This window comes from Giraffa tippelskirchi, chromosome 6, assembly GCF_054371585.1.
Source record: "Giraffa tippelskirchi isolate mGirTip1 chromosome 6, T2T-mGirTip1v1.2.pri, whole genome shotgun sequence".
NCBI lineage: Eukaryota > Metazoa > Chordata > Mammalia > Artiodactyla > Giraffidae > Giraffa > Giraffa tippelskirchi.
Window position 1 is genome coordinate 166,443,215 of NC_137280.1, and position 22,086 is coordinate 166,465,300.

The 22,086-nt window shown below is 38.5% G+C and overlaps 1 protein-coding gene across 4 annotated transcripts in view; it reads left to right on the plus strand.

Annotated features, from left to right (window-relative positions):
• Window positions 1-21,661, plus strand: part of LNPEP (leucyl and cystinyl aminopeptidase) — a 97,312-nt gene extending 75,651 nt beyond the window's left edge. For all 4 annotated transcript variants that reach the window (XM_081498848.1, XM_081498850.1, XM_081498846.1 and 1 more), the window contains exons 11-18: window positions 206-294; window positions 6,757-6,940; window positions 7,621-7,777; window positions 13,102-13,286; window positions 15,256-15,417; window positions 17,179-17,319; window positions 18,190-18,271; window positions 18,844-21,661. In XM_081498848.1, the coding sequence (XP_081354974.1) occupies window positions 206-294; window positions 6,757-6,940; window positions 7,621-7,777; window positions 13,102-13,286; window positions 15,256-15,417; window positions 17,179-17,319; window positions 18,190-18,271; window positions 18,844-18,975 (1,132 nt within the window). In that variant the 3' untranslated portion in view covers window positions 18,976-21,661. The remainder of the gene's footprint in view (window positions 1-205; window positions 295-6,756; window positions 6,941-7,620; window positions 7,778-13,101; window positions 13,287-15,255; window positions 15,418-17,178; window positions 17,320-18,189; window positions 18,272-18,843) is intronic.
• The last annotated feature ends 425 nt before the right edge of the window (window positions 21,662-22,086 follow it).

A 22,086-nucleotide genomic window follows, 5' to 3' on the forward strand; every position in this document is an offset into this window, starting at 1 on the left:
TCTCTTTTGCACCCTCAGGTTAGAGTGTTTTTAAATGTTTTGTAATCATAAGTTCTTAGAAAACCTAACAAGATTATACCTTTCTGGGAATAAGTTGAAAAATATCACCTTCCTGCCAAAAAAGAAACCACTCAACAAAGTATGTGTAACTGACTGAAGTATTGGAAAGAGTTAATAATCTTCCTGTGTTTTCTTTTTATTACAGCTCTCTGTGGCATATCCCACTATCCTACGTCACTGATGGAAGAAATTACTCCAAGCATCGATCAGTATCATTACTGGACAAGAAATCAGGTTTGACTCTTCTAACACTTTTCTGATAAAAAATTAGAAAGAGCATATTTTCTAAAAATATAACCAGGCAGCAGAAAGGAGATGACACTTTTCCAGTGTGCATAGCTCTGTGAGCTGATTCTATGAGACACCTACAGAAAGTGTGACTAAAGTGAGATTGATTCTGTATGCAACATCATACATAAAACTGGTCTTTCTTAATCATGTGAAATAAGGTATGAAAAACTGCACTGAATGTGCTAGCAGTTGCTGTAGAAAATAGCAAATGCTGTGTTTTTGTATCCGAGATAAACATTTTATGTTACAAAGTAAGTAGAAGATGAGTTTCCAAAGGATACTCTGGTGTCCACTTTCTATGGTTTGGGCTGGGGCCGCTACTTTTTATAAGCACCCTAGATGATTCTTAGGCATGACAGAGGTTGATTCATGATGCAGAGTTGTAGTAAATAGTTACTACAAAATGTCCTGTAGACATAGTATACATTTTTTGATAATGAGAAAATAGGACAGGAAAGTATGATTGTGGAGGGTGATAATCAAATGTACAGATTGTATATGCAGACTCACAAGGGGTCTATAAAAAGAAATTGAAATGTAGTTTCTGACCATCTGTTAAATACCATTGAGTGCCACACCATGTAGCGCCTTAATTTACATCCTGAAAACATGAGGCTCTTGCATTCTGCAGGAGCCATTAGCGATACTTGAGATTCACGGAAAGGGAAAATTTCTTGTTTGAATTTGGATCTGGTGTTCAGCCCTCTATCGTTGAGAGGGAAGTATAGCTTAGTGATGATATGACTTTGGAGCCAGATTGCTTGGTTCAGTCATATGATTTTAGGTGAGTTATTGACCTCTCTAAGTCTTTTTCCCTGAGCTATAGAATGGAGAGAGTAATAGTACTAAAGTTATAGTGTTATGATGTAGTTCATTTAGTTCATGTTAGGATTTAGTTCATTTATATGAAGCACCGAGAATAATGCCTGGCACATGTTATGTCCTATAGAAGTGTTGGTTATCATTATTAATGTTACTAATGAAAAAAATAATTTTTAAGCATAACATATCCACATTACGTAAAATCCAGAAGATGGAAAACAAATTTTATTACTCTCTTGTAACTACTCTGATGACTATTTCTTTCTAGTAATTTTTTAAAAATATTTTTGTACTTGGTCAATGCTGTGTACATATGATTTGTTTTAATATCTTAACTTTTTTTTAACTTTCACTAATTGACATAATCTTTAATTACTGTTGGACACTTGATTTACCATTTGTATCTATTTAAAAAATGCCTCAATAAAATCTGAGTTTTTAAATGCTTTCCCATTATATGAACTTTTTCATAAGAATGCTTCTCAAAAATGACAACTGTATTATCTTTTGTGGTTTAATATGTATTTCCAAGTTGCTCTTCTTTTGCGTGGTAATAACTCATAAGGCCAATTGAACTATATGAGCATACCAGTTACATTTCAGTCTAACTGGAGTGTTACAGTAATCATTTATTTAAAACATTAGGTACAATTGATGATGTCATATCTTTGATTAACACAGCATAGCTAGAGGTGCAAGAAATTCCTGCCTTCTTTGATAAAAACAAAACCTCATTCTTTCAGTGGGTCTTGCAAGGAGTCTCTGACCTAAGAGAGAACAAATAATCCCATCTTGTATTTTTGAAAGAGACCAATACGGAAATTTTGCAAACCTCTCAATAGTATATAAGTTTTTGGTGGTATCAGAAATAACTGGACAATAAGAAATCTGCTTTTATTTTAGCCTTTTACTTTTTTGGCTCAGTTCATATGTCAACTTTTTAAACTCTTTCTGAGATTCACACCCCAAAGTCATGCCCATATTTTCCTGCTGTAACCTTTTCTTTTTAAGCACTCTCTTCTTCCACTGCACAAAAATTGTTTCAGCAGCTCAAGCATGCTGTGCTTCCTCTTGCCTCCCTGGTTTTATTCCTATTCACTCTTCAGATCTCAGCTCATCCACTGATTGTGCTAAGGAGCCCTCCCTCATCCCAAGACAGGTTAGATGCCTCCCTTATGTGTTTTAATGATATTTTCTACTTTTCTACTTTTAATATACTGTGGTTGTTTAGTCCCTAAGTCATGTCTGACTCTTTCTTGACCCCTGGGACTATAGCCCGCCGGGCTCTTTTGTCCCAAAAGAGGCAAGAATACTGGAGTGGGTTGCAATGTCCTACTTTAGAGGATCTTCCTGACTCAGGGATGGAACTCTTTCTTGTCTCCTGCATTGGTGGGCGGATTCTTGACAACTGAGCCACTTACTTATATCTGTCCCCACAGGAGATGTATCCCCACAAGTCACTTAGCAGTCCTGGCCCCCTGTAGGCACATAAAAACTTATTGAATAAATACATTTTAGTTTATAATGAAGTGACTCAATTTCAAATGTCACTGTGAAAAGCTCTAGGAACAGAGCATTCAAAGCTGGGTGAAATGGCAACTTCTGTCTCTCTTCATTTGAAAATATTCTTAGTAAAGGAGAATTTATGAAATGCACTATAATGTGGCTGGTTTAATCTCGAGGTGGAACTGAGGCAATATAATGACGAAAGCAGTGTCTGCTACTTCCTCTTCTCAGCCGTGTTATTTACCTTACTGCTGCTGCAGTTTTAATTCCTGGAGTTCAGGTTTTGAAAGTCCACACTGCAAATGTCTGTCCTCACAAATGGCGTTTGACCCTGAGAACACTTGAGTTTTCTTGGTTTCCTGATGCTCCTGTGAAGAACCAAGTTTGGTTTCACTGAATTTTAGTCTTTTCTCAAAAGAAATGTAGCACAGATGATGACTACAGAGGCTTATTTTATGCCGTTATGACATTAGTACAATGTGTTAACTTGGTGGTTTGTTAAATCCGTAGTCTGTTTCCATGAGTTCTAATGCCAGGGTTTCTGGGTTAGTCCCTTAGTTCAGTAAAATGTAGAAGTTATATGTGGTCAATATTTTGGTCACTTTCCTCCCATGTACACTGATTTTGAATGGTTAATAGTTTTTGTGCATAAGAAGGGCTGAAACGGGACTGTTTTTCTAAACCACCTATTGAGGAAATTACACCAAAGTGTCCCCTTGTTCCTTCTCTTCCTTCCCCTCCCCCACCCTTACCTCCCCCTTTCTTCCATTTTTATATTCAAACCTAATCTCTTTCACTAGAGGAAATTTTTATATTAAATCTAACTTAGAGCATTCATGTTTCTAAAAGGATATCACTGTGCCATAAACACTTTTCTGAAACTAAAGGACATGGCACTGAAATGAAAGGCAGTTGAAAAAAAGGAGGAAGGGCATATAGTTAGGATAGGATATTTATCATGTGTTATTCTCCGCGCTTGCCTTTTTCCCCTAATAAACTAAAGGGGAAGAGAGGGGTATTGGAGAAAGTGGAATGCTTTTGAACAGGAGGGGATGTAGTTCAACCGTGTGCATCATGCTAGCCCTCTGGAGCAAGCCATACAGGAAATTTTGCAGCTTTGTAGTAAAAACATATTTTTTGTTTCTGTGCTTTAATGTTTCTTTATAAAACAGTAGTTGATTTTCATAACTCATTGACAAGTGTTTTTTTTTTTTAAATCACTATTAAATTACTTAATCTGGGCTTCTGCCATTTAACATCAGAGTTACTCTTTTTTTTTTTACTACTCAATGGACTGTGAAAATTGAACTGTTAATCTGTTAATGATTATAATAAATTAAAAACATATGAAAGTAGCTTCATCCACATTTGAGCTGCAGGATGTAGTTACCTCCCTTGTGGGCAAAGCTGTTATTTTTTTTTTTTTTTTTTGATACCTGTGGTTTTAAGGTCCTCTATTGTGGATCATTCAGAAGACCTGAAAGAGACTAATATGTTGATTCTTTACATGATGACTCTCCTCTCTATGCTGTTGGCTGCACTGTTTCATATTCTGTCATCAAAATGACAGTAATAATTTCAAGTACACTCCCAGCTGTGTTCCTCCTCTCTGCCATCTGGACTTGGCTAGGTTTACAAGACAGCGAGTTGCTTATCATCCAAGAGACTCTGTATTTCAATATTTTCCTATTTCCATCCAGTGGGAAAATTGCCATGCTTATCATTCCTTGCCTCCTGTTTTGGGAAAGGGAGATTTGAAGCTCTTCGGTTCTTTTTCCCAAGGTCCTTTCTTGATAAAAGCCCTGTAGGAAATTGTTTGGTGACCTAGAGACTGTTGATATTTTTGCACTAGCTACTGATAAAGTTAATTTCATTAGTCATAGGTTTGTTAAAAATATATCCATTTGGAGCAGCTACTCTTACCAACGCAAATATTTCTTGCAACTGTATTCTGCTTTAGAAAAGGAATAAACCCGATTAATGTGATTAATCTATTCCACCTGTTGCTATATCAGCAATAAAACAAATTAGTATGAATTTTTTTTAATGAAAAAGACTGATTAACTGATATGTTAAGACATGATCAGAACATAAGTCTTTACATCTTAAAAATCTCTGACAGTCTCAGAATTAGAGTAACTAAGGTATTAAGAAAATCTGGTAAATTTAAATAATTCATGCTTTTGAAGTTGATCAGTCCTAGATTTCAGGTACTAAAAGGTTTAAATGTGTTTCCAAAGCATTTTATATGTAAAAACCCTCATATATAATTATTGTGATAGTAAAAATTTTAAAACAGCCTAAATATTTCCAAATAGAAGATTGGTTAAACTGGGGTATGTCACAAAATAAAATATCCTTAAAATTTTGAATCCTGCATATGAAGGCAGTGGGAAAATGGTAGGAAATGGAATGTGATATGTGAAAAAGCAGCATAATATAATGTATCAAATAATGTACATAGATCCAGTATATTAAATATTAATCCAGTTAAAATGTGTATAGGAAAAATCTTGGTAGGAAATATACCCATGATGCTTATATTGTTTGAGTTTAGATGATTTTTCTTATCTCTACTCCTAAACTGTGTTCCCCACTTTAAAGTGGGGAAGAAAACTTAAATCATAAACAGCTGCAAACCTTATTTAGATTTGTTTGAAACCACTTAATCGTTTTTTGGATACGTTTTCTGATTCAAAAAACGTGACATAATCGTTTTTTTCATTCATTCAATACACCAAGTAACTCTTGAGTACCTGCTAGGAACATTGTTCTAGGTACTGAGAGATTAGCAGTAAATAAAGTAACGCTCGTGGTGTTTATAAACTAATAAATATTAAACCTTAAGATGCTTAGAAGCACACTCTTAACTATTGTTTTAAATTCACGTCTTCATTGCCAACTTTAAAGGACATTCCTGGTTAGTAATTTTAAAGGTTGCAGTCAACTTTTGTAGTAATATTTTTAAGGTTGCATTTTTTAGCTTCTTATTAATCGTGCATTAATTGAAGTCATTCCATATAAATTTCTAACAGTTCTGTCAGCATTAAGATGTAACGGTAGGGGTCCACAAAGTACACTATCAGCTTTCTATTATTTTAACTCAATTATTTCTTATTTGTGCCTAATGAGACATCCGTCCTTCCCTAATGTTTATCTTGCTATCTTTGAATTATGTGACTTTTTAAAATGGCTTCGAGTGTCCTTTCTTTGTTAACATAAGCAAAGACAAAAGGCTGAGAAGGAACACATTTTATATACTAAATAATTTCCTTATTCTTCCCCTGTGCCACACCCTGCACACACTCCCAGCCTGAACTTGGGAGCCAGTTCAGTGCATGGATACCATGCACACTTTCTCTCTGGACCTTGAACACTTAAGAGTCCCTCTTTAACCTGGCTCATAATACCTATGTATCCTAAAGTCTCAACAGTGATGTCATTTCTCCCAAGAAATGTCTCCTAACCTTCCCTGGGGGGTGAGGCATTTCTACCCTGTTCTTCTACAGAATGCCACATTTTCTTTTTCCATCAACAGCATTTGTATGACACCCTACTCACCTGGTTACATTGGATTGTAACATCCAGGAGAGCAGGCACATGTACCTTGTTTACCATTAAGTAAAGACTTGCTAAGTGGATGGGTGGTGATCTTTGTTAACATGAACATGACTGCCCTGGGAGGCAGACATTCAGTTTCTCAGTAGAAATAATGTAAATATTTTTAAATATAAAATAATATATAACAGTATTATATTAATTATATACAATATATATTATATAATATAGTATAATTATAATTATATATGATATAAATTATACTATATTATATAATTATGTATTATATATGATAATTATATATAAATAATTATATGATTATATATCAATTATACATAATATATATTATATATTATATTATACATTATAATATAATATTTTATTATATTATTATAATATTATTATGAAATAATAACATAATATTTTTAACTATAAAAATAATACCATATTCACTTCAAAACACAGTATTCACTTAATACTTTTCTTCTATCCTCTCTCTCATTTTTTGGTCTGTATTAGGGGTCATCAATCTCACAGAAGAAGTGCAGTGGATCAAGGTCAATACAAACATGACTGGCTATTACATTGTCCATTACGCAGATGACAACTGGGAAGCGCTGATCAAACAGCTGAAAATAAATCCTTATGTGCTGAGTGACAAAGATCGAGCCAACCTCATCAACAACATCTTTGAACTTGCAGGGTAGAGTATGCTTGGCTTGGGTCTAATTTTGTTTCATTTTTTTTTTTTTTTAATTGCTTTCTGATTCAAATCCTCTTTCTGCCACCTGATCAATATAAGTAACTAATGATAACTAAAATTGGCGTGCTTCATCATTTCTCATCTAAAATGTTATGGTACTTTTCCTGACTCAGTAGGCAATTTACAGGTAACTTACAGAACAAAGAACTGAGCTGTTGTTCGTCTTTCTCCTGAAAGGTGTCTTTAACCTTGAGTCGCACACATGAACTTAAAGATATTTAGTCTAACTTTACAGAATATCGGGCCTCTCTGGTGGCTCAGATGGTTAAAGAATCTACCTGCAGTGTGGGAGACCTGGGTTTGATCCCTGGGTTGGAAAGATCCCCTGGAGAAGGAAATGGCTATCCACTCCAATATCCTTGCCTGGATAATTCCATGGACAGAGGAGCCTGGCAGACTACAGTCCATGGGGTTGCAAAGAGTCAGACACGACTGAGCGACTTTCATTTCACTTCACTGAAGACTATGGAGCCACAGAATACCTACCACTCAAAGCTTAAATTTTAGGTCTTCAGGATCCCCGCTCCCCCATCTAGCCATAGTTTCTCTCTCAGCATGTGTACTTTTTTGGCATATTTACTTCTCTGGCATATTTACTTTTTTGTTCTTTTACCCATTAGCCTAGGCAAGGTATCTCTTCAGAGAGCTTTCGATCTGATTGATTATCTTAGAAATGAGACCTACACTGCACCCATCTCTGAAGCCCTGTTCCAGACAGAACTCATCTATAACCTGCTTGACAAACTCGGGCACGTGGACCTGGCCTCGAGACTGGTGGTAAGTCTGCCTTTTTGCCAAGTTCTCTCTGTTGCTTGCCTTTACTGTTGTTATTCATGTTCCGTTCAGCAGTCATAGACCGAAAAAGCAGTTATATTCCATTTTCATCACTTTCCTGGTGCTGAAATCTTAACTTTGAATCAACATGTCATTTCTTACCATGAGGAGTTGATAAAGGGTTAGCATGATGTATTCTTGTCTGAATATCAACGTATATAGACTTATGACACTGCTTTTGAAATGAGGTCACGTGAAAAGAAAAATTTCTCTGTTCAACTCTTGGTTTATTTTCATATAATGAATGCTTGGAATAGGCCCTTTTGCAAAGTAGGGCTCCCCATTAATTTCCTGGTGGTCATTATAAAATGACAGCTATGTTTGTACTGAGAATATTTGGTTTTGGGGGTCCTCACTGATAACTGTCTTATTAAGGATGGCGATGCTGGTTAATACAAGTTTCTGTGCAAAGCACCACCAGTATTGGAGATTGTTTTACCTTTTTTAAAACCAATTGCCTGGTCTTAACAGTTGTTATTTTAGACACTTTTGGTATGAAATTTTGACTGTGTGTTTAAAAGTTTGAGAAGGAGTGACAAATTCTTTGTCTTATCTAATTCTCTGAATCACATTCAGACAACAAGGTTTGCTTTACCAACTAGTCAGGTTTTCCAAAGACCAGGCAAAAGGCAGCTCTCAGGAAGAAGGTGATGGGCCAGGAATTAGAATAAGTCTTTTAGAATTCTGGCATCCTCACTGGTAAAAGGAAGGGGCTGGGTTGCACCTTAAAAAAAAAACAAACAAAATCCTCTTTTCTGCTGTCCTACTGTGCATCCCCGTGGCGATTTTTGTCTTGGCATGATTCTCAGTGAAGGGGGCTGGGGGTGGGGTGGGGTACAGGGCAGGGGGCCATACAGAGCTTGAAAAGCCCCTTCCTTACAAGTTTCTGATCTGACCTACAAGGAGCCACCCCTGCTCCCTACCCGTAAGTAAGATGCTTCAGTTAGATGATTTCTGAGGTAGCTTCTGATTACCAAGATTTTTGTCATTCTTCTATTTCATAAGGCTTTCAACTGCCAGCCTTAATAAAAACCAGCACCTGGAATGTGACCTGGCCCATAGTGATGCTCAGTAAATGTGGAAAGCATGAATGAGTGGGACATACAGAGACAAGTGCATTTCAGCGCTTACTGTATCCCGCACACCGTGCTTAATGCTCAATGCCGATAACCTCGTTTAACCCTCGCACAGCAGCAGATATTTCTGCCCTCATTAACACAGATGAGGAGACTGAATAACTTCCCCAAAGTCACTTACCTCGTGAATGATGAAGCTGAAGACTCAGACCCAGATCACTTTCACGGCAGACCCTCCTCTTTGTGTTATGTGGCTGTATTTTAATTTGTGTTCTAGCTTGTCATCTATCAGAGAATACCCTTTTATTGGAAGAATCACAGCTGTTTCTTGCTATATTTTCCCCCTTTTTTACACTGATATTTTAAATTAAAACAGTTTGAAGGCTTGGTGAACCTCATGATGACAAAAGTCACTCTTCTGCCTGCCTCTCTCCATTGATCTGTTGAAGGCCTGGTGTCAGGAGGCATTTGATACTTAATTCAGGCTGTCCCTGTGCTGAAAGCACAGATGCTGAACTCAATTCCAGCAGTTAGATCTTTTGACTGTCTTCCTGCTGTGACAGTCTCCTCACTCTGCATCTTCATCTCAAATGATTTCCAGTTTGCCAGGCAGGTATGTGTTTATTCAGGATGTGGCGGAACATACCAGTCCATGGGACTGGGGGTTAGAGAATTGGAACAGGAGGCTTAGTGTGTGTTTATGAGACCTTTACCATTGTAGGTTGTCATGCACTTGACTGGCATGACAGTTAAAAGTTATGATGAGTTAAGAGTTATGACAGTTAAAAGTCATGATGGCTTTAATTCAGGAACGAGAAACTATCTCTTTAAAATTCTAGTTCTGATCTTAGGGCATTCGAGTAGGATCAAAATTCTCAAAATATGAAACGTGACCCACTGTAGATGAGATTGGAATGGCAGAACTTTCTGAGACCTCAGATCCAATCACCAAGTAGTATTTGTGATTAAGACAGTCTAATTAATTTTTTAAGTTAGTGTCACCAGAGCATTGTGTGCATTTATTGGTCATTTTGTCATTTAGGCTACACAGACCCATATAACACATACTACCTATATATCACATTTTGTGATGTCTGCTGTGATATGTGATGGGTAGAGTCTGGAGGCATATTTGAATTGTGTCAAACTGTTCACATCTGATGCTAAAATCTGATCTCAGCCACATTCCTGTTTCTTCACTTATAACTCTGTCATTCTTTTACATATGAGGAATTGGTGGGATAAACCTTTTGTAATAAAAGCTGACACTTCACTTTTAAGAAGCTCAGTTGACCCAAGAAAGAACTCCCTGGGAACATCAGTGTAAAATTAAAGCAGTAAATCAAAATGTAATAAATAACCTAAGTGCCAGCATCTTGCCCTGTTTTATTTTTAAAGTCATTTTGTGTCATTGTTGTTGCATTTGACTGCATGTACATACATTGTGTGACTCATCAATTTATTCCCTCTCCCTACCATCTCGATTTTATGAAATCAGAGGATTGAATTCTGATGCTTAATGAGATTTCAAAAAATTAATATAGAACAAAGGAAAACAGGTTGAATTTTACTTATAAAAGGGAAAGATAATTCGAAGCACTTGCTGTGGTCTATTAACATTAAAAATATAACCTCAATTACTTACAAAAATATTCTATGATTGAAATTTTCTAAAAGCAGAACTCTTATTTTTTAAATAAAGTCTTTTACTCTTTTATGTTATCATTTGAATTTTCTTTTTTCTTGGCTGCACTGCATAGCTTGCTGGACCTTAGTTCCCCAATCAGGGCTCAAATCTGGGGTCTGGCGGTGCAAGTGTTGAGTCCTAAGCACTGGAACACCAGGGAGTTCCCCTGAAATATATTTAAAAATCAACAATTTGGGGACTTCCCCTTGATTCTTGGGTACGGGCCGTAAGTAAGAAAGTTACACCCCATAACTGCAATGGAGTAAATGCCCAGGAATTGGCTACAGCATCACTTGAAGAGGTTCCCCTCGCTTCCAGTATTTTGAAGTGCCATTTTCCCCACTGCTTTCTTTGTTTTAGTATAAACTCTCAAGGGTGGTTGCCATTTTTCTCCACTGAGTATTTTGTTGTTGTTGTTAAAGGTTTTGCAAGTATGGGAGGTTTCTTTTCTGTCTCTCGTCCTTCCTTTGTTTCTGTTTGACAGTTATGAGTAGCTCGTAACTCTTTCATCTGTAATAATGCTATCATGACACCGCTGAGAAGGTCAGGCCAGGGGAAGACAGCGCTGGCCGATGTACACGGGCACCCCGCAGGGGCTCCTGCACTGCTCTTAGCTTCCTTGCACCGCTGGTCAGCATGGCAAGGAGTTTTTCCCACCACTTCACATCCTCCCAGTGACTGGCAAGCCTGTGCACATCCCACAAGGCGTCTGTTCTCTGTCTCATTGCCTTTGAAGCAAGCAAACAGAAGGGAATTGCCCTGTTAGCACAAACTTCGCATCCTTCTTATACAGATGCTTTTCTCCCCATTCTCATAGTCAGCTCCACAAGAGACTTACTCAGACCGCAGAGAAGGGTCTGCTGAGAAAAACGGCCTCAGCAGTTTAAAACTCTCCGACTAGGATTCATTTTAAGTATCGACAGAGGCACTCTAGAGGAATATTACGCCCTGTGAAGAATTTGAACTGATTTGGAGGGCGTTGAAGAGGCTTTGTACACAGTCATCTGTAGCTTGAAATAAGACTGGTTGTGGCAGTGTTCCAGGACCAGTTGCAGAAAACCCTCTTGTGCCGAGAACACTGCAGGATGGGATGTCTGTAAACTGGTTTCATTTTGACCCTCCTCATTTGTTGCCATGAAAGATATCTAAAAAATACCTGTAAGCATTTTTACATTAGAATTTTGGTTCCTTTCAGTGACATTCACAAATGCATATTTTACATGATAATTCTTAAAGTTGCCTGTGCCCTCTTTTCCTCGCCTCCACCACAGCTTGGAGTATGGAAACAGTTCCATATATTATGAACAGCTTTCATGCTTTTGTCGTGGGAAGAGATGATAAATAAGAGCTCTGTTGGTTTCTTAAAACCATTGTTGTTGTTATTGTTTTAGTAAATAGCTAAGTCGTGTCTAATTTTTTTTCGACTCCATAGACTGTAGCCCGCCAGGCTCCTCTGTCCATGGGATTTCCCAGCCAAGAATACTGGAGTGGGTTGCCGTTTCCTTCTCCAGGGGATCTTCCCGACCCAGGGGTAGAATCCATGTCTCTGCATTGGCAGGTGGATTCTTTACCAGTGAGCCACAAGGAAGCCTTAATACCATAAATACATATTTAAGAATGAGATCTCATTCAGAAGTAATTATAACAATGGACTTTAATTGTAGATGATTTTACTGAATAAATGGTAATTTTCTTAAGTGTGATAAAGTATTGTGGTTACATAGGAGAATGTCCTTATTTCTGAGAATTGCATGCTAAATTATTTATAAATGGAATCTCATGATATCTGTAACTTGCTTTCACATGCTTGAACTAAAACCAGAAAAACCAAGTGTGTGTATATTTGTGTTATACACAGATGTAAGAGTGTTAACAAAACAGTGAATCTAACATACCATTATTCATTTTACTATTCTTGTGGCTTTTCTGTAGACTTGAAAATTTTTAAATAAAAAATTAGGGAAGGAGAATAAATAACTTACAAACAACTGTTCTTCCCTGCAGGCCTCATTTTCTTAATTTGATTAATTTGTTATAGCATCAAGCTAGATGATACTTTAAATATTCCTTTAATAATGCATTCAGAAAGTGCATTTTTCTCTCATTGCTTAATGGATTTATGGATGCTAAAGTCACTAGGTCAGGAAGTTTCAGCTTTCTTCCAGCAGTGGTTATAGATAATACTTCTTGGCAGGAAAGCAACTTCTAGCTGAGTATACACAGAAGAAAGGTTCCCTACTGTACAAAGTCACTAATTCTTTCTGTCCTATGTCATTAAGTCCACCTTGGCTGTAGGAACCTTATTTATAGCCTTAGTGATATTGAATTGTTTTATCCCAACCATATGTGAGTTTCATATGTCAGTTGTTATTTAAATGAGTAATATCTATGTCCCTCCTTTTTTTTTCTCTTTGGGTGAATGTAGGAAAAAAAGAGATCTTGTCCTGATTTTTCTGGTTGCCCTCATTGTTATTCCTCTGTTATAATCCATTCTGTCTCTCTAGAACAAGGTATTTAAATTGCTTCAAAGCCAAATCCAACAGCAGACTTGGACTGACGAGGGCACTCCATCTACCCGAGAGCTCCGGTCGGTCTTGCTGGACTTTGCTTGCACCCACAGCCTGGAGAACTGCAGCGCTGCTGCCTTGAAGCTGTTTAATGACTGGGTGGCATCCAATGGAACTCAGAGGTGATGTGTGCTTCCCTCTTGCTCTTGTGGGCCCCACATCATGTAGTGAAACCAGGATCTTTATGTCCTGAATCATAAAGGTTATAAAGCCGAGCGTTAATATAGACAAACTCTATGTACCTGATTCTCAAACCAGACTGTTGTTTTCATTGTGATAAAATCCATATAGACTTTAGTATCTTAACAATTTTTAAGTGTGCAGTTCAGTAGCGTAAGTGTATTCACATGGTTGTGCAACAAATCTCCAGAACTTTTTCACCTTGCAAAATTGAACAAGACAACTGCTCCCCATTTTCTCCTCGCCCCAGCCCTTGGCAGCCAAGGGATTCTGTAAGAGTTTTACTGCTCTAAGTACCTCATATAAGTGAAATCATACAGAAAGTGTCTTTTTGTGACTGGCTTTCAGTTCAGTCATTCAGTCATGTCCAACTCTTTGCAACCCCAGAGGCTGCAGCACCCCAGGATTCCCTGTCCATCACCAACTCCTGGAGCTTGCTCAAACTCATGTCCATTGAGTTGGTGATGCCATCCAGCCATCTCATCCTCTGTCATCTCCTTCTCCTCCTGCCTTCAATCTTTCCCTACATCAGGGGCTTTTCCAATGAGTCAGTTCTTCACATCAGGTGGCCAAAGTATTGGAGTTTCAGCTTCAGCATCAGTCCTTCCAATGAACACCCAGGACTGATCTCCTTTAGGATGGACTGGTTGGATCTCCTTGTAGTCCAAGGGACTCTCAAGAGTCTTCTCCAACACCCCAGTTCAAAAGCATCAATTCTTCGGCATTCAGCTTTCTTTATAGTCCAACTCTCACATCCATACATGACTACTGGAAAAACCATAGCTTTGACTATATGGACCTTTGTTGGCAAAGTAATGTCTCTGCTTTTTAATATGTTGTCTAGGTTGACCATAGACAACCTAATAATGTCCTCAAGATTCATCCATGTTGTAGCATACATCAGAATATCGTTTCTTTTTAAGGCTGAGTAACCCACTGGATGTATATACCATGTTTTGTTTTTTCTCTTCATCCATGAATAGACATTTAGGTTGCTTCCACCTTCTGCCTCCTGTGAATAATGCTGCTATAAACATAGGTGTACAAATACCTCTTTGAGACCTGCTTCAGGTCTTTCATATGTATACCCAGAAGTGGTATTGCTGGGTCATGTGGTAGTTCTATATCTAATTTTATAAGAATCCCCGTAATGTTTTCCAGAAGGGCCCCACTGCTTTCCATTCCTACCAGCAGTGAACAAGAGTTTCAGTTTCTCCACATCCTTGACAACACTTATTCTCTGGGCTTTTGATAGCCGTCCTCCTAGTAGCTTGAGACATCAAACAGGTCTCTCTTAATTTAGGAATAAAACAGCAGGTGGCATTAGCAGTTGGTAGAAATCTTTGTTACGATGATTGGTTTTCCCCGGGTTTCTTACTGGGTATATGGGAAAAGATTCAAACACCAGGTGGAGACTTGGGGGAAGGTATTGGGGTAACCTGTTGAAGCCCTCTCCAGCTCTGAGATCTTAACTAAGACAGAAAACTGTGCTCCTACCCCTGTTCTTGCCCCTCCTGCTACATTTGCTGATAGATTTCTACCATGGGGCTTATCACGCTGTGCTACGATGTCTGTTGATCATTCTGTACTTGGTGATGGCCCATGAGCTTCCCAGCGCGTACTGACTGTCTCATTCTTCTCCCCTACTCACAGCATCCAGCCAGCTGCCTGCCTGGTTCTTTGTGGGTGAACAGTAAATAATGACTGTTTTGAATTACTATGCTTTTTAGTCACATCACTAGGAAAGGAGCAGCCACTGGATAAATCATTTTACTGACAGTTAATTATACAGTGAAGACTCTTCATTATTACCTGCTCAGTCCCCCAAAGCACTGCCCCTAGTCAGTTCCTTGCCTCTGTATTCAGGGTTTTTTTTCTGGTTGTTCTCACATCGGACCACCTCTCTTACAGCCTGCCTACAGATGTCATGACGACCGTGTTCAAGGTTGGCGCAAAAACTGAGGGAGGCTGGTCATTCCTCTTAAGCAAATACGTCTCTCTAGGCTCTGAAGCAGAGAAGAATAAAATACTCGAAGCTCTTGCCAGTTCAGAGGATGTACGGAAGCTTTACTGGTATGAAACCACCAACGGAATATGATCTATAGAAACCAAAAGCATAAGAGCACAGAGCCCCTCGGCAGGGGGATCCCCCTTTTCCTCCCTTTGCTCACAGGCCGGGCCTGACCTGGGCAATGGGGTGAGGAGACCCCCCGTGCAGGGTTTCATCTCAGGGACCGGACCTGTCTCCACAGGCGACAGCGCTATGCCCAGAAGGAACTGGAGATGCCAAGAGTCACAGCCCTGCTTTCTTCTTAAATATGTCTTCCTCCCCTTGGCACGCTGTCTTTAATTCCACACTTAGCGCTTCCTTCTTTCTGGGCAAAGGCACGGTTCTGTCCCAGCTGTCTCTTTGAAAATGCAGACACTTCAGGAAAAGGTACTATGTAAAAGCTTACAGGTTACACCGTCAGGTGAATCGGCCAGACTTTTTAATTACTCAGCTGACAAAGACCTGGGAATGGCAGCCTCGTGAGGAAAGAGGCAGTGAGAAGGTCTCCCAACAGGAAGAACAGGGGAAAGGCTCTGAGTCGCCAAGAGAGACTGAAGCGTCTTGAAAGTCAGTGCCCGGAAAGGGGTGGAGGGAGGCGCTGGGGTCTTGTTGCTTCTCTTGTACAATTTTGCTCAGATAAATCATAACAGTGTCCCAGAGATGTCCTCAGCAGCTGCCCAGACCCACTTTCCAAAGGATACACTGTAAGTGGTCATTTTCTTGAAAGTAGTAGCCAGGCTCTGACCCAAGCAGAGAAAAGGCTTTGTTTTTAAATTTGTTTTAAAATAATTTTGTTTGAGACTAGGAATATGCTGATAAATTTCCACTCTAAAGTCTTTAAACAGTACCTAAGAAATGGAGTAACCCATAAAATGATCTCGTTTGATCCCTCACTTGTGATCTTATCCTCTTCTCTGTTAACACTGTCAGTCCTGGTCTGTGTACTTAATGCTTTACTCTATGCCCAGTGTTTTGTGACATTCATTTTAGTGAATGATCAGTCCTTGAGATTTGCCACAAAGCCTGCTCCCTTTTTTTTATAGCTGTCTATTATTCCATAGTATGGCTCTATCACAGTTTATTCAACCCATCATGTCTTGATGAGCAGTTGGGGTTTTCTTCCTGTTAAAAATATTGCTGCATTCTTTTAGGGGTATGTGTGTTCTCATATAAGCAGATATTATCACATAGTAAATGCTATTTTCAAATGCCTAACTTTTATATTTATTATCAATAGCTGTGTCCCTGGGGTAATTATAAAACCTCAGCTTCTTAAACTATAAAATGAGGATAGATAGTAATGACCTATTTCAAACATTGTTATTCAGTAATTTAGAACATTGTCTAGTACACATATCAGTATCAATTTATTGAGTGCATCCTGAAAATTATCTTCATTTTTATATGACAGCCTTGTTTAAAAGTAATAAGATACCTCCCTACTCAGAGTTTTTAACAGAAAAAAAACAGTACCAGTTTGCAGAATTTTAATAACTTCTACTGGCAATTATATCCTAAATGTCCTTTCTTCCCCCTAAATGTCCTTGTTACGTCAAGAACAATTTATTACTATGTAACAGTATATTTGTGTGTTTATCTCATTGGTTTTTCCTTCATTTAGAAACATGACAAGTTTTCACTGTTAATGAAGCTTAGACGGAACCAAAACTTGTATCTCTTGAATTGCCACCGGGCTTTAATTAGGAGACCGGTATTATTTTAAATTCAGTCGTCACTTCATCATGAATAATTATTTTGGAAGCTCAGTCTGCTCTGCTCTCCAGGTTAATGAAAAAGAGCCTCGATGGAGATCTCATCCGAACACAGAAGCTGTCGTTTATCATTAGAACGGTGGCCCGCCATTTTCCTGGACACTTACTGGCATGGGATTTTGTCAAAGAGAACTGGAGTAAGCTTGTACAGAAGTAAGTTTCTCAGAGAATTACTAATTTTCAGTATTCGCAAGCCTTGCATCTGAAAGCAGTCCCCAGGGTTGTATTGGTTCAGAAGAGTCACGCTTTGCCGTGAGAGGAAGAATGCTTCAGTGATAGTTGAACCAACACAGAAATAAGTCACGTTTGTAAACAACATTCCGTAACACGAGTCAATTTAACAGTGGTGTTTTGCTTAAGTAATAGTACTAATCAAGCTCAACCTTGCTCCGCACCAGCTCACTTGGCTTGAGTGAGTGAAGTCGCTCAGTCATGTCTGACTCTTTGCGACCCCATGGACTGTAGCCTACCAGGCTCCTCAGTCCATGGAATTTTCCAGGCAAGAGTACTGGAGTGGGTTGCCACTTCCTTCTCCAAGTGATCTTCCCGACCCAGGGATCTGAACCCGGGTCTCCCACATTGCAAGCAGACGCTTTACTATCTGAGCCACCAGGGAAGCCAACTCACTTGGCTTGGCCACGGACTATTTCAGAGTAGCTGTTTAGGTTCATGTGTTGAAAACACCTCCTCATTGCCAAGGGATCGTTTACAAACTCAGACCCAGCTCAACAGCACAAGTCGCTCATTTTTCCCTTTTAAATCAGTAATGACACCTTCTGGGTGTATGATGCCGTTTTTGAGGCAAACATGGGCTGTTAATTTCTCTGGATCTCCTGCCTACTGGGAGAGGTGCGTGGGGGGTGACTCCCGATGCACAAGCCCCCCATCCCGAGGAGCAGGACTCCGCTCTGCCTCGGGCATGTGGAGTTTACAATAAGCATGTCCTTTACACTCAGGAACTTGTCTTACCAGCAGCTGACTCATTCTTTTTTGCCTTTTGCCCTTACCTTTGTGTTTCTTCAGGTTCCATCTGGGGTCCTATACCATACAAAGTATCGTTGCTGGATCAACTCACCTGTTTTCAACAAAGGCACATTTATCTGAGGTTGGTTGTATCAAATGCTGTTCGGGGAGATTAGGCCATCCCTTTGCCCTCAGGGTGCTCAGTTTAAATCCGATGGTGGTCTCTCCTGTGAAGCCCTGTCCTTTCTCTCTGCCTTCATCAACGCTAATGATCCTGCGCTGGGATTATTTCTAAAGGGTGGATATACAGCAAGGAGGAAAAAGTTCTCCTTCCATTCTCAACAGTATTCCATTGTCTCCCATCTGATATAGACGATTTTTTGAATTAAGATCAACGGATGCCAAGTTTATTTTTAATTGGCGATTAGACTGTTTTTGAAGCTTTCCGTTCAGAGGGTAAAATTAGGTCCCAGGCCTAACTTTAGACTTGACCTTATTTACTGTTACTTGGCCTTTCCACACACCCCTCCCCCGACCCCACCGCCACTTGAAATTTGAAAAATTCATCCTTGTGGGAGTAAGGGGAATTCCTTTATAAAACAGCTTCACATCAGCACAACCATCACTAAGTTAAAGCTTATTTGAAAAGGATATTCAAAGCTGCGGTATGCCATTCTTTTCTTCTTTTGAGATACTTCTGTGTGCAACTTACAGGTCCAGGCATTCTTTGAAAATCAGTCAGAGGCCACCTTTCGACTTCGCTGTGTCCAGGAGGCTTTGGAAGTCATTCAGCTGAACATGCAGTGGGTGGATAAGAATCTCAAAACCCTGACATACTGGCTGTAGCATGCACACCTGTACCTCATCACCCATTCAGAGAGCTTGTTAACTGGGCCTCTGCTGCTTTTGCAAAAGCCAAGGTGAAACCAGGATCGCTGCTGAGTTGTTTGCACTCTTAGGAGTTCTAGTTTGCTCAGGGCCAGTCTGTATTTTTTTCATCTGTCTTTTCTGAAATGTCTTTGGGCAGTGTGTAGTTATTTATTACCAAATTATATTCACCTGTATGCCAACCATCTACAAAAACAATGGGTAATTTTTCTACTTTGAAGATGTTCAAACGGGAAAAAAAAAAATCTGTTTTGCAATTCTGTTCTCAGTTTCTGGCTAAATGTTGACACCATGAAATAAGGAAAGGGCTACCATGGGAGCCACCATCTTTGCAGGCTGCTGGTTGGTTAGCCATTTGTTGCTTCTTGTTGATAGATGTTATTTGAATGTGGTTCCAAGTTAGCATCAAAAAAGTACGGTAATGAAGTCATCAAATCATGCAGCTGTAGAGAACTGACCTCAGGTGTGCAGATCTACTTTGGGGGTTTTGAATAATCCTTTTCTCTTCTGGAAAAAGTTTATAACTATTATATTTTTTTCTGAAGAACAGTCAGGTGCTACAGAATTTTTAAATTTTTGTTGTAAAGCTAAATAACAAGGCCAAAAGATTAAATTTTCCAAATATTTAACACCTTCTTTTTCATCTTTCAGGAGAATATTTCAAACTGAGTTAGCGTTAATTATTTTACTTATGAATTCCGGTATTCTCCAAATCTCTGTACACCTTTATCACTCCCTGCCATAGATATCCCTTGTGTTATAAATAAGTATTTCTGCATTTATGGCATTTTTTTAAATACTGGTGTCTCTTATCATGACTTTCTTACTAAGAATACAGTTTGTTTAAGTTGCTTTTTGGCATGATACATCACAGACACTTTCTCTTAATCATACCCATTGGGTGGTTTTCATTTTATATGATAGAGTTGCATATTAGAAGTATATTTTAAAATAGGGCCTTTGAGAAATTGAACATTTTTATTTGAAGTTCACCATAGTACCTTAAAGGAATAAAGAGAATGTGGATAGGAATAACTTGATTTAGGTTTATTTTAATATGGTGGGCTTTGAATTTTTTCTACTGTCAGAAACAGTACTTTTCTTTAGTTGAAAAATCAAAGTTTTCTTTTGTAAAGGCCAAACAGATTATAGGGAATGGCCAAGGAAAGAAAGAAAGTATCCAAAACTATATGGCAATTTTACTCCTTCTAAAGGGGAAATACTGTACTTGAATTTTTTGAGCTATGCAGACTTATACCTAGATTGTTGTGTTTCTTTGATTCTTAGGAGAAAAGCATTCTTCCTAGTATTTATTGTACTTTCTATTTTGCTTGAAAACACCTACGTATGTAAAAAGGGTATTTACCCATTTTTCAGTACTTAAAACACTCCACTGAATCAGACAATGGGAAAGGTCACCTTTTTTTTATTCAGCAGGTATCAAGTGAGAATATATGGAATTATGTATAAAATTTTATTTTATGAAAATATTTTTATATGGCAAAATTGAAAAGACTAGCAATAGAAATTAAAGATAACCTTCTTTTAGCCCTAGTGTGTTTTCTCCCAATTTAGTGTTTTCTAAACAGCACTTACCTCTCTATTTTAGAGTAGAAAATACTATTATCTGAGAATCACAGAATCATCTGAAGGTGTTTTTTTGAAACTAGGGTGATTGTAGGTCTTCTTTATTCCTCTTGTGCTTCAGTAAATGAACGATAATTTCGTCGATATTTGAAAGTGTGTTTTTATATTTTTAGAGTGGGGAAAAATACTAAAATTTTGGAGGATTTTTTTTGTTGCTGGGTTTGTTTTTTTTAAACCATATTACTAAAGTCCACTTGGATACAGAGTTTAAACTTTGCTACTTCTCAAAATCATTTAAGATTCTTCCGTTTTACCTGCCCATCTTCACATTGTTCCTGTAATGTATGTTAGCTCTGCATATGGCATATCTTGTCTTGAATTATATCATTCTTTCCTGTGAGTGTGTGCGTCAGGAAGCAGGGTGGGGGTTGTTATAATTAAAACTTTTATCAAAACATGGGCTACAAAGGAGGTAACTCAAAATCCATTTCTATCTTTGTACTCAAAAGCCATTCATTCCCATAATACCAGATCCATACCAATTGTATTTTTCATTTATGGGCCTCACCTCAGATTTGCCTGTGAAATTCCACACTTTTTTAATGTCATGCTATCCCATCTATACAGGGCTTCCAAAACCAACTCTCAAGTCAGGAGTATAAGGTTAAATAAGGGGTAGACCATGCAGTATAATAAGTATTGTTGGAGCTTTTGAAGTTTTTTCCCCCCGAATTTTATTTCACCACTGTATTTCTGAGAAGCACAGCAGTTCTTTGTTATATGAGCACATACATCCATGACACAATTCAGTACTGTCTGACAGTGTTACATTCATTGCAGAGAGAGAGTCGACTTGAATTAATAAAAAGGCACATCATACTATATTATTAGGAAAGGCAAAATTGGAAATCTGGAACTGTAGAAGAAAAGCTTAGGCTTTGCAAATCTGAAAGGCTACGAAACTAGAAACCCAAGGAGTTCAGTTTGTTGATACCTAATCGCTTGTTAATACCAACTGATTAGATATATTAAACTGAAGTAGTGTCAGCAGCTACCATAAGCTTGTGCCTTGCTCCATCTTCTTTGATATAAATCTCTTTTAAGTGAAATTGTGTTGTTCGCCACTGTTCTGGTGTTCATGAACTTTCTCACTGTCGCAGGTCCCACTTAACACTAATGTTCTTCACCATTTGTGTTTTCACGTGTACTTTAGCCCCTGTGGGAACAGAGCTGTCAGAAGAGTTCTGGGTATATAGAGGGTACTGAGCCACATCAGTCTCGCTGGGGGCAGAACAGAACCCTTTCTGAACACTGGAAAGGAAGAAATGAAAGTTAAGTGCTGAGTTTGTTGGATGACAGATAGCCTGTTCCTGAGTTGGCTTTTGAGCATCTACTCGATCTAATGCACATGGAACAATAATCTGTAGTCAGCTGGCTGAATATTCACATAATCCCCGTGTATGTCATGGGGGTGCAGGGAAG